Source organism: Malurus melanocephalus, unplaced genomic scaffold (assembly GCF_030028575.1).
Source record: "Malurus melanocephalus ecotype Western Australia unplaced genomic scaffold, MMel_1.1 scaffold_155, whole genome shotgun sequence".
In the NCBI taxonomy this organism is placed as follows: domain Eukaryota; kingdom Metazoa; phylum Chordata; class Aves; order Passeriformes; family Maluridae; genus Malurus; species Malurus melanocephalus.
Genome location: NW_026623387.1, coordinates 1,589,423 through 1,602,633, shown reverse-complemented (window position 1 = coordinate 1,602,633; position 13,211 = coordinate 1,589,423). Strand labels below are relative to the sequence as shown.

General features: G+C 36.7%; 1 protein-coding gene across 5 annotated transcripts in view; it reads right to left on the bottom strand.

Annotated features, from left to right (window-relative positions):
• The window catches only part of COBLL1 (cordon-bleu WH2 repeat protein like 1), a 75,985-nt gene continuing 62,774 nt past the window's right edge, over window positions 1–13,211 (bottom strand). For 3 of the 5 annotated variants that reach the window (XM_057371737.1, XM_057371735.1, XM_057371736.1), the window contains 5 exons: window positions 11,337–11,595; window positions 8,779–8,864; window positions 5,870–7,482; window positions 5,094–5,276; window positions 1–2,541 (listed from right to left, as the gene is read on the bottom strand). In XM_057371737.1, coding sequence (XP_057227720.1) covers window positions 2,455–2,541; window positions 5,094–5,276; window positions 5,870–7,482; window positions 8,779–8,864; window positions 11,337–11,595 — 2,228 coding nt within the window. In that variant the 3' untranslated portion in view covers window positions 1–2,454. The remainder of the gene's footprint in view (window positions 2,542–5,093; window positions 5,277–5,869; window positions 7,483–8,778; window positions 8,865–11,336; window positions 11,596–13,211) is intronic. The other 2 variants (XM_057371741.1, XM_057371738.1) reach the window with 1 other exon arrangement.

Sequence of the window (13,211 nt, the reverse complement as noted above, 5' to 3'; positions counted from 1 at the left end):
TTAAAGTTCATCAACAAGAGTTTCTCTAGTAGAATTTAATAAAAAAGTGTAAGAAAAAAAGCATCTATAGAAATACAACAGCAAGATTTTAAAAAGTCTTACATATACATGTTCAAAAAACAGGGGAAGAGAAAGTTTTGCGAAACAATACTGCCAGCTAGTAACAAAAATTCCCACTGAAGAGTTTCACAGTACTATAGCATGGGTAGACATTTCATTTAGTTATCAAGCAAGTTCAGTTACACTGTGAAGAAACCCTAAAATTTAAGCAAGGTGTTTTTAGTTTTAATCTGTTACAAAAGACGGTATTTGCCTTCAGGAGTTCACATGAAAAGACAGTTTAACATATGRGACTAAGAAACATATAGTAGTACAGTTTTGTAGTCAAAACCAAAGAAAAGAACAAAGTACRGGTTTTWGAACTTTCCCCACAACAAGAATAATTGGACTCAGTTGCTTTCTTTGAAAAAGTGAAACATCATATMTATTTGTATTAGCAGAGATGGAGATTCAAATAATTTTATTAAATAACTCTGGTCACTGTGGCAGAGAACACCAACGTTTGGAAAAAACCCTGCAACCCCCACACACTCAGTACAAGGAAGAGTCTCTCACAGTGCACCCTCTCTCTGGCAGTTACAGATCAGCATGTTGTACAGAGATGCTTAAAACAGACTTCAAATATCACAATGAGCACAGACTCTAGAATCCAGAGGGCAAGTTACAATTTTCAAGTCCGTCCTTCAAAACACAATGAAATCTAAAATGTAAGGCCCAGTTGGAAGTTGGAAACTTCTATCTCACTGTTTACAAGTGAAGGTTGAAGTTTGATTTCACAGACAGACCCTGAAACAGATCTTTTGAACCACCATGTGAGTTCCCCCCACCCTTGGAGCGAGCCCTTGGTTGGGGGCAAGAACAAGGAGGAGATGGAAGTGGTAACACACAATGACAGGGGACCAAGATACAGGAGAGAACAGCAATGAAAGTGTTCATCAGCCCTCTTAATGAATTTTTATTTACTAAAATATTCCTTAAAGGGTTTCARCATTAAGTTATCACTGTAACTTGTAATCAGCAATTGACTCTGTACTAGGAAGATAATTAGACTTCTTCAAGATTATTGCACAAAAACCTGGCAGCAAACAATTTGAAAATGCACATATAGATCAGTTTCTGAAACTGAATTACATTATGTTTCTAAAGTACAATATATATATATAGTTAAAGAATAGAAACTAAATACAATTGCTTAATTTTAACYCAAGTCCAGCAAGAAAATATTTTACTATGGCAAATACCCCAGCACAGGCTGCATGCATCCATAATGTATTTGTTTCATCAAGAGTGTGATCATATTTCCATCCCCTCCCCAAAATGTATAATCTTGACAAGAAACTCAAAATAGATAAAATATAACATGAAATATTTTCTTTTAATACATATTTCCATTTTGGTATTTAATGCTAATCTATAAATAGATGATCTCTGACACAAGCATGATTTATGTGTTATTGTGCTGTTTTAAGATTAAAATATTTTACATAAATAAGTCCAAAGCAGTTCAATTTTTAGTTATGCTTCCAGTGAAAAAAATATTCTTCTATTTCACTATCAAAACTGGAATTTGTATTGTATTATTAAGTGACTATATGTTGATCTATTTAAAGATATAATTAGTTCAYAAAAAGTACTGCTTATCTCAGTGTAAGGTAAATACTATATACAGATATCTAAAGAGTAGTTGAGAAACATCATGTAGTGCTACTGTTAAGAAAAGGTTTTGAGTAGTACAAAAATTTCCAATGATTTCTGTCCTGATTTTATGTGTGTGTGTGTGTGTGTGTGTGTGTGCTACCAGGAAAGAAGTTACAGGAGATTAAAAAAAACAAAACCAATCTAAATATATATCCCAATTACTGACTGCTAAAGGAACAAAAACATGTATTTTTTTTAGACAGAAACAAAGTATTGCATTGAAGTAAGATATTCTACTAATTACAATTTTAATTTAATAAAGTAACATGGAGGCAGCATGTGGTAGATTTAAGTCCATACAATCTGTTAAAGTAATACAAAATTGAAAATTAATGATGTGGTCTAAAACTTTTAGGTCGCTTCCAATCTGTAATTTCAGCACAGTGTTAYATATTGTTCAGTCTTGAAGGCTAAAATCAAGAACCTTCAATTCTCATTCTAAGCAAAGCTTACCTGCACCTCATCTTAAAACTTTTTAGCAGCATAGTCAGCTTAATAGAGAGAAAAAGGCAAAATATTACCATAATTTACATATTCTATCAATCTTTTCAAGGCATCAAAAACCCAGCTTGAAATTCTTATAACCGTTGAAAAAATATATTAACATATACTTGCATTTACACTTTCAAAAATTTGTAGTTAGTATTTAGTTGGCCTATGAAGCAGTAGTAAAGTGCAAAATATTTGGTATAATGTCTAGGGATTAGCCTTAGCTTCTGTGGAATACAAAGGATTAAGCCTGGCTCTTCCATTGACAGCAATGGTGTTTGATGGAGGACCAACCTGGAGGCAGGGTGGAAAGAGAAAAAAAAGAAAGAGGAAAAAATATTAAAGAAATGTTGACCTAAATATGTTAGACAGTGTTATTTCATTTAGTGCTTTTCTCATTGCAGTGAAAAGCTCCTATGTGATTTCTGAACTCAGCATATATGCTACATAAGACATTACTTAAAGATGTATTTTATCCTGAATAAAAATTTAATGTGTAACTATTGCAAATACCCATTTTTTAGTCCTTCTCCCTACCTGACTGCAAAGAAATAGTTGAAAAACATCATTAAACCAAACACTTTTTATTAAATATTGATTAGATCTGATTTCTTACATTTCTCTATACCATGGTGATGTTTCTTTAATCAGAACCAAACCATAACTTTAGGACAGATTGCCAAAGCCTGATTTTCAGTGGAACTGTATAACCCAACAACACCATTTGGAGTTAATGGGAGCTGCAGATGCTCCACAGGCATCAGAACCACACACCACAGCACACAGTTTACTAAACACAATGAAAACATTCTGAAGAGAAAAATGGTTAAAAAAAAACTCACTTGACCCATTTTAGTTTAGTAATTACTGAGGGCCCTATTGAACAGGAAAGACCAGCAGCACAAAAGGCCACAGATCTCAGCACTGCATACTTACAACATATTAAGYAAAAACAGAGGGTGAAAATAATTAAAAAACTTAACTAGTGGTGCCAGGATTTTATTTTTAAAATAACTCTCACACAGAGCTGCAAGAAGGGAGAGTATGGTAAGAGGTAAATAGAGAAGCAAGTACCTGATGGACCTCTCTGATAATTCAAATGGATCAGATTATTACTCCTTTTCCTGGCTGCAGCACAATACTGGCAGCTATGAGGTGTATGCATTCTACCAGTCCTCTCAATTCTCAAAGGTACTTTTGGGTGCAAATAACTTATTGATACAAAATGCTTCATTTCTCTGTCCTACTACTGCCAGTTCTCCATGTTAAACATAAAATGAGACCATGTTTTTATTAAAYTTGCTGTAGGCCAAAAAGATCTCTTTCTGCTGTCAGATGTACCTGTACCACAGCATATGCACTCTGAGAGTGAAAAGAACAGCATGTACAATTTTATGCTTGGCAAAACTTCAGTGAGTTCTTCACTGCATTTTGTTTGTGTTCCAGGGGGGTTTTTTAAGCCCTTTTCAGGTTTTTGTGCTGCAGACTGCTCTTCTTTATGGTTAAAGCTTCTTCATTATTATAACTTCTCCTTAAAAAGTACAGCCCTTTCATCACCTCAGTCTCAACAAATAGTTTACTGACAAAGCACATATAGCAGCCACAGAAGGAAAGGGAAGGGGAAAACCAATTTCAGTCATCATCTCTTTCCTTTGCCCATACCATTCTTGTACCTGGATTGGTAAAGACTATATGCGTTAAATCTACACTAAGAATATTTCTACTAAAAAAAGAATGAATAAATAAAGTTTCATATTATTCACAATGCAATTATGTATTAGAAGAAAAAAACAATCTTAAAAATATATGCAAATAAAATCCAAACAGCATTTCTGGCAGATTTTACCTCTAACAGATTCTGAACAATACAACATTTTCTTAATCTCTTCCTGTTTTTAATATGATTACTGACATTGTAGAAAAGATGGGAGGTGTATAAGCCTCAGAGAGGCTGTTGCACTGCTACACTGAAACAAAAACCTATGAAATTGAATATTCCACTATCTGACCATTTATGCTGAGATTTTGACCTGACAGAATCAAGGAGTTCCATAAAACAAGCAAAAAAGTCCCTTGTATCCACCTGCCACACATCATTCGTTTCTTTCAAGTGGAAAACAAAAAGAACTACTGAACTTCGTTGACCTTCTACAATGAGAAATTATTCCTCAAAAGAGAATGCAAAATACTAATGTGAGGTCAAGAAAATTTTGTGAGATAATGATTGCTTGCAAACTTAAAACAGCACAGATTTTTGAAGTGTGCACTGTTTTACCCAATGAGATGTGTACATTAATTTTAGGAGAGGAAATTCTTAACCAGAGTGGGTAGGGGAAGAGGGTYGCTCCAGGACTGTTGACCAAACATTGAGAAATATCTTAGTTATGATGCCAAACAGATTAAGGACCTGATGAAGTCTAACAAATAGGGAAATGGCCTTCAGAACTGTGTTACCTGCCTACAAAAGGTTGCAGACACCTCAGGTCTAGAGCAAAGCTGTTTAGCAGGCCTCTAAAACCATTCTATTTCAAACCACATAAACAGAAACAAGTCAGATTTTATGGACAAAATGCTTAACTGATAACACAGAGATTTCTATTTCATTTCAGGAAGATGTTGTTTACATTTGTATTGTATGAAAATACAGACATTCGATGCTCTGTGAGAGCTTTCACCAGTTTATTGTGCAAAATGGACCCTCTTCCCCACCTCCCTTACCATTGTTAAGAGATCTCCTGACAGTAGTTTGTGCCAAGACTGACTGCTTTTAGAATCAGGCATTAGTATGGTAATTCTGAAGGAAGCACCATGAGTTCTTTGTTTTGGATGCAATGATGAAAACTCACCCTTTTCAATTTGGCAGCAGCTTCTCCAGAGCGGATTGCAGCCAGCAGGCTCTGGTGGATCTGTTCGGGGTCAGCGCGCGGGAGCGTCATCGCGGTTTGTCTCTTGGTGACAGGGYGTGGGTGGTCAGGGGAAGCACCTGACTGCGCCTGACTCTTCTGCTCACTATTCACATGGCTGCTTTTCTATAAAGGGAGGAAGTGGAAGGAAAAGAAGCCAAAARACTTTAATCTGAATTAGTTATAAATGGAAATCTGTATCAACCTGGCACAAGGTTGCATAGCAAACTGCTGCCATTCTAGTGTTTGCCTGATTCAACATTTCAGAGATCAGTCACATTTCCAGCATAGCACAGCTTCTCAAGCAATTATGCCAGCAAAACTTCATATCTCCATTCAAGTGTGCTTGTGGCACAACCACTTGAAGCCAAACGGATCACACCACTCAGAATTAAAGAAATCAACACACGGAACTATAAAGAACCAATCATAAGCACTCCAAGCATAAAAGTAAGTACTACACAGGATAAATGACTATGTAATTTAATTCTTTAAAGTAGGGGATGCTAATTATGGCAGGAAATGATTATTTCTAATCATCTGAATTATGCGGCTCTCATTTTTAACATTCCCTGTGTACTTCATCATAACGCTGTGCTATTGATGGACATTACAGAGTGTTTGCCCTGTACCAGGGAGTGGTTCAGAAACAAGCCTTTACACAGGCTGCACTTGATGGCAGTAGATTACAGTCAATTAGTATTAGAAATAAAATGTACCTTATCCATTGGACTGTTTTGTGGCCCTGCTGTTACAGTCTGCAAGGAAGGGCTTTTCACTTCAGGCATGGAGGTAGCTGAGGAGAATCCAGCTGCCGAGGGGGCAGAGGAAAGCTCTACTGGGAATTCCTCTCTCGGTGCCTGGCTAGGGATCGTACGTGTCTTATTGAAGGATTGTGACCTTTTGACTGCAGATGAGACAGCAAGAGCAAAAGGGGATGGTCTTGAACTGGAGTATGGCTTTGGAACTGCAAAAGTTCTTAGAGTTCTTAGATTCAACGGTGCTGGAGGACAGGAGGGAAAAATTATAGGCTTATTGCTTTTAACAGGAGAAGTGGAAGATTCAATGGTTTTTCCATCATCAACCTTTTCTTGATCTGCTGGAGGAGAGGGAATACTTGTTTTATGTAAAGCCAAAGAAGTCAAATCAGGTGATGAGACTTTTTTATCCATTTCTGTATTCTTAACTTCATTTTGMACTGAATTAGGAGCACAAACTGTACTTCTGGCAACTGCAGATGTCACATAGTGACCTGAAGCTCTTCGTTGCATCTGCATATAAAAAGAACTAGGTTTTGTTGTAGGACTTAATGGACTTAATGCATTTGACTTGTCCTGAGTCTCAGAAGAAGCATTTGTATTATCCAAGCTTAGCATCAGTGGGACACGCTGCTTGGAAGACTCTCTTTCCATCTGGCTGTTCTCGGTAGTAATCTCAGCTCCAGAGGTCACAGTATGTTCAGAAACACTGTTCACTCTCTGCAGCAGATCATTTGTTGCTGCAGCTTCATTTTGTGAACCAACCTGTAAATGACCCACACTTTTTGAGAGATGAGGAATTTCAGTTTGCAGTACAAATTCTTTGGGGTCTTCCACAGTAGATACCTCTTGATCCTTTTGATCTGATGGAACTTCTGATTCCCAGCTCTTCATTACTCCTAAGAATTTTGGAGGCACTATTTTGTAAGTAGTCATCCCAATTTTTGGTATGTAATCCCTTGTAATTTCATTAGCAGGCTTGGGTTTAGGTTTGGTGTCCTGTCTATAAAAAGGGTAACCTTTTAGAGGAGACTCATCTGGAGTTTCTGCAGTTGTTTCTGGTGAAGCAAAATTATTACCATTTATACTCGTGTGACTTTGGTCTTTTACTGGATTTGTTTTGTCATGGGTAACTTCTTGTGTCTCAARATTTTGTTCTACTGAAGTATCTTTACTCTCTTGATGCATGCCATGCATCACTTGAAGAACGGGGTTGTTTGTATCTGTGTTGCGTTGAGGGACCAATTCTCTGAATGTGGATGATTCAACATCCTGAGGAACAATAATTCCCTTCTGTGCAGTTCTTTCCAAATTGCTATCAAAAGTCTGAATTCCAACATCCTGAGTCTTCACTGTGTCCAAGCTGGTTTGATTTGTTTTGTCATCTTGCTTTTCTGAAATCAGTTGAGGATAATTCCTATGACTTACAGAGATGTCATTTTTACATGCCTGGCAGTTTGATAGTCTGTCAACTTCAAGCTTGTTATTTTCTCTAAAATCTACCGTTTTAATTTCRGCTGTCTGAAATTCCTTTCCTTCTTCCGTTGTTGGAAGGAGTTTTGTATCACTGTGATCTTAAAGAAAGATTCAAAAATTAATACAAATGCAAAAAAGATTCAATCTTCATTATATCGTGAAGCTCTGCATCCAATGTATTTAATAAGAATGATTGGCTTCTCCCTGATGCTAATATTTTCCTTAACAGTTTTAAAGGCTATGTAAAGATATGTTTATATTTGATTAATATTGTCAAATAATACTATTCTAATTCAGGTATTCTTCCTTAATAATCAGGTTACAGATGCTTGTATTGATTTAATAGAAAGAAATTTCTAAAATTATTTAAAAAGTACTGATGAACTTCAGTTTATTATATAGGCATCACTAACTGACTCAAGAGCTCAAGAACTATTCAATATCAAGTTAGATGCAGGTTTTTTTTTTAATTTAGTTCCACACATTTGTGGCTTCTGTTCTTTAGTTTTAATGTTACAAACCTTATTTGTCAACTACACTTTACAAGGAAACAACTGAAAAACATATGGACAAAAGCAATTTGCCAAACCTATTTTTCCTACTCTTTAGTTGTTCTGATAACCAAAACACATGGATATTTGAGTCCAATTGTTTTAAACATAATATTGGGAAAAATTAAATTATTCAGGAATAATCATTTGGAGTGGTATTTTGTGGGTAAAAAAAAAAATCCTCATTTCATGGATGCTATAAAATGGCAGTCAAAATTTATATCACATATAAACAGGACTTGTGCACTGTGTTGTTATGATTTATAAACAGAGGTGTACGGACTATAAGACTATAGAAGGCCCAATATATAAATCTGAAAATCGGTGTCACAAAACAGTAAAATAAATCAGTCAGGTCACTAAATCCACAGAAAAATTTATGAGCCATTAGATGCACAGGATGTCATCATTTTGTTTCAGATCAGTGTGTCAGTTRCTTTTGTTTGTGCTTAAAAATATCTGCATTTTCAAGCAGAAAACTCATGCTAATTTCATAAGCCAAGAACAAGTGATGGCCTTTTCTTCCCGACGGGTGTGGCAGGATAAGCTTTGTGTCCAGCCTTSCTCCTCCTCAGCACTGTCCCACCCACACCATCCCACATCAGCACCATGCAGCTTTGGCTATTGCTAAAACAAAAGTATATTAAAAATAAACCCTAAAAAACCCAAAACCACTTCTTGCCAATTCCTGCCACCTCTTCTCAAAGATAACACACTAAAGGAAGCGTAAAGAAAATAATCAAATGAGAAAAATTCAGGAGCTGACTGTATAGCCATTGCTTCAAAAGAAAAGGCAAGTTCTCATCAAGCTTCAAGTATTAACAACAAGTGGAAACTACTCACCATCAGTTTTATTTTGAGCTAAAATGTTAAGCTTCATATCTGTTTGAAATCCAGCATCCTCACTGCTTATCTTAGTCTGGAATCCTCTGCAAAGCACAACAGTACATTAAATATGCTGGTATCATTCATTTCAGTAAACACAAGAAACTATGCAAGAGAACTGGCAATATTCTCCAAACACAGATGGACAAAACAGAACTGCTCTGCCAAACACTGGAATACTCAACAGAATAGATTTTTTTTTTTTAACAAGAGGAAATGCTGCCATGATATTTTACCAAAATGACATGCAGCTTCACTGGCTTCTGTGTAAGCAGATGATCAGTTTTCTATCCTCTTCTCCCCCTCCTTTTGTTTACATGTGCAGTTTGAACAAGCCACTTTCCAATAACAACTCCATTCCAGTAAAGCTACAATGGTTTATCACTCATCTAAAGCGTTCTGACACCCCCCCATCTAAAATGTGTCCCTGACTTTGTCCCCACCATGCTACACAGGAAGCTGCATGAGATATTCACAGCGTATGAACACATGAAGTACAGACTTCTCAAAATAGTCCCTTTCAAGAAATACCTTTAGAACAGCAAAGAAATACACACAACATGTTACTTGCATACTAAACATCTTGCAAATGCATACAACAGCTATTTCCCACATTTCACAGGAGACAAAAGAACTGCACAAATACCAAATAAACAACTCATCTTTTGGGTGTGGAAGGGAGATATAAGTCCTTGCCTTAAAAAGGTAAATGAAAAAGGCAAAAATACTTAGAATTTCTTTAYGAAAGGTTATTAGTACTTCAAACTTTGTTCAGGACGTTTTTATTTTATGTAGTGAGAAATAGTGGCATTATGAAGATTCCAATTCATTTGCCACATCARCTGCATTAGTTGTCAGAACCGGTGGCTTGAGCTGACACATTTGCTTTGGATCATTTAAAATGATACATTTCTCAATAACCATCCATGCTCATGTTGCCTGTATAGTCCCAAACATACCATAAGTGCCCAATAAAGCACTGAACAGGAGCATATGCTCTCAAAATTATTGTTGGAGAAAGTTCAAGCTCAGTCCTGCACTCTGTAGTCTTGCTTAGCTCCACTCCTTTTCACACAACGGAGGGACTGAGCTAAAACTATTAAAAAAAGGCTGAACCATGTTGTTAATAGGAATTTTAAAAAAATAAATCAAAAGCCACCAAACCCAAAAGTCACAAAATACCACTGAGTATCATAACAGAAATCAGTGGTTTTGACTGGAATATATCCCTGGTTTGATTAAAAGAAAACACTTCTCAAAGTAACTAGATCTGATATATAAGATCCAAATTACCTAAAGTTTTATGTCAGAGAAACCCTACTCCTCATTTTGGAATCCCCATGATATTTCAAGAAGCAATTGCCAAACCCTAAAGCCAGCACACAGTCAGAAGTACATTCTAGATTATTCTCACCAGAATTATAACGTGTGAAAGGCTACTACCAATTCATGGGGGGGAAGGGAAAGAAACATCCCCTGCACMATTAGCCAAACCAGCCCAATAGCACAGGCCTGATCATTTGCAAGTTCAAGACAATTTATCAGATCCCAACAGAAGAGACAGACCTAAGCAACRGGGACAATATTTTTTAGGACAGAGTATCAAAGATTTTTGAAAAGCCACATTTGGCCTTGGACTAACAAAAAGGTCCCTTCAAATACAAGTTAAACCTCTCTTTACTACCTTGAAAGTTCTTGGCTACTAGGGCAGTCACACGTTTTGGCTTCAGTACAATAATYGAAATAGTTCTTTCAATTTAATTTGGGAACAGTAGCCAGCTTAGTTGCCCCAGGGAACAGAGAAATAGTGAATTACATTAACACAATGGGACTTCTCTGGACAATCAACATTTATTTCAAGCAGGCACTAACTCACGTTGGAAACCTGCTGAGTCAGGTAGTTTAACAAACATGCTGAAGGGCAAAGGTACAGCATCACCAGAAGGGAAAAAGAGCGGTTAAGGAAACAAATGCGTTTATTCTTTAAAAAAGCTAAATTAACTTGTTTTCCTGAGAGCAAATGGATTGAGACAGGTCAAGACCACATATAAAGAAAACTAAAAATTAAAGGCAAAACAAATATGCAAGCAATAGATAACCATGCCCAAAAAAACCAAAATGGCTGAGGTATCTTGTTTTTCTCCAWCTGTAAAAATTAATTTGTATATTTTTATTTAACTAATCAATCCAGATTTTATTTGCAGCATGCTGCTCCAGTAAATATGCTGGGCATTTTAGAGCTGGGTTCAGCTYTTCTGGGGTCCAGCTGTTTGAGTATTAAGGAAAGGGAAGATTAAACGGAATAGACTGCAGAACACTTCATTGTCATTTTTGTTGAAAAGCTTCACGAATTCTGTGCACAGTAGAGTGSTACAATGAAAGCTAAGCATATTAAAGCTCATTCCTCTCTCACAATTCTCTATTCTGTGCTTCACAATGAAACAACACTCTGCATTTTATTTGCCTCCCCCATTTGCCTCCCCAATGCTCCTTTCTTTGTCACAAAACGTACTTACTTGCCATCTGTGCTCATATTTTCTTGTTTTTCTTCCTTGAAGCTTTGCGAGTTGTCTACRGAAACACTGCCAGGCACAGGAGCTGGTGAAGCAGCATCGTTTTTGTCATTTTCCAGTGGAACCTCGGCAGAGCTGAGGGCTGCAGTAACCTCCCCTGTCYCGGAGGGTGACTGAGGACTTTCACTGTCCTCTCTCTGTTGCACGCTTATCTCTTCCCTTTCATCAATTTCTTCCAGGTTGTATTCTGAGGTCCTTGCATCTACACTCACAAAAGATAGCAAAAGAATGTAAAAATACCCCAAAACCAACAAAAACCAAACCACAGCTCTCAATGCAGATCGTAGATAAAAAGGGAATGTTGAAGCCAGCCTACATAGTTTGAAGGAACACTTTTTTTTTCATAATTCAGGTACATTTAAAAAAGTAATTAAAAAGAGATCCATTCAGACTTGACAGTATTCTCTGGTTCTTTTCAATTCTCTCTTCTGACACATGAATATGCTCATCACCATGTTACTGTCCATCTGGTTCTGTATCTGTACCTACTATAAAACATTTTCCTTGTTTAACCCAAGTACTGGATTAAGAYAGATTAAAATATGTTTACCAATCTCATAATCCCAAATTTCATGGAGGCAGACAGTTTATTTTACCCAGATTTCTTGTACTTCCATTAGCTCTCCAGTGAGTTTCAAAATACACAGTTCCTCTATATCAGAGTAGAAATGTTTAACAACGAAACAGCAAAGCAAATATCTATTTTGCCCATGGTTTGAACAAGCTTCATCACCACTATCTAAAATTTGCCATAACCATCCTAAGTATATTAAAGTGTCTTGTGCAGTGTCTCATGCTACAGTAGAAAAATAAAGTTCATAGAAAATGATTAATCCATAAAAATACTGGCATTTGCCGTCAGAGCATACTTACACTAAAATGTCGATTTGCTGGATTAGAACACAGTACACATCAGTGTACTTGAAGTTGAACTAATAAATACACCTGAGCARGATACTCCCATGAGCTCTGGGTGCACTGATAGCTGTTAGGAACAAGCCTTGCACTAKGACAATTAGATTTCAGTCTTTTCTAAGTAGTATCAGTAAAATTCCAAGTGTAAACTAATGTCCACAAAGAAAACAAAAAGTAAGGAATACTGGAATGTCACAGACCCCAGAGCACAAAAAACCACCCAATCTTAGACTGCCTTAGACAGCTGGTATTCTATAATGCTTCCAGTACTCCTAGAGAAGTACACTGTTTCAGAAAAGTAGTAAGAGGATGCATGTAYTGGAGAAAGGCTCAGTACAGAACAAAAACTTTGATGTTTACAATAGAATCATTAATTAAGAGTTCAGTAATAACAAAGATACTCATTCGGATTTACAGAGCAATTACAAAAGCCAAAAATTTTATTATTTAATTCTTGGTTTTATATTCCATTCTTGTAATAACGTTTTGTAGTTTCACATTAGGCAATGTGATCAACACATGCCATGGTCCTGAATGCAGAGGTGATTCAGATCTTTCAGGAAAGAAAGGGAAGACTGTAAAGTGGTGCAGATGAGCTCCTTCCATGTGGTGTCAGCACAGGTACATACAAATATGGCACACTGGTATTACAGGGACTCCTAAGGATTTACTCGTCRTAAGGGCCTTCTCTTCCTTTCATCCTCCACCAACCCCTCTCCCCTCCACCTAGGGAAAAGTCACATCTAACAGCCTCATACTTTGGGGGATCATTTTAGTGATGGCAGTATCATTTCATGTGTGAAAAGATAAATATCCATGTCAGAATGCACAAAGCATAACAGAAAGTGAGCAAACATTAGACCTGCTAAGAATATCCCACAGCCCATAACTGGCTCTCAAGAA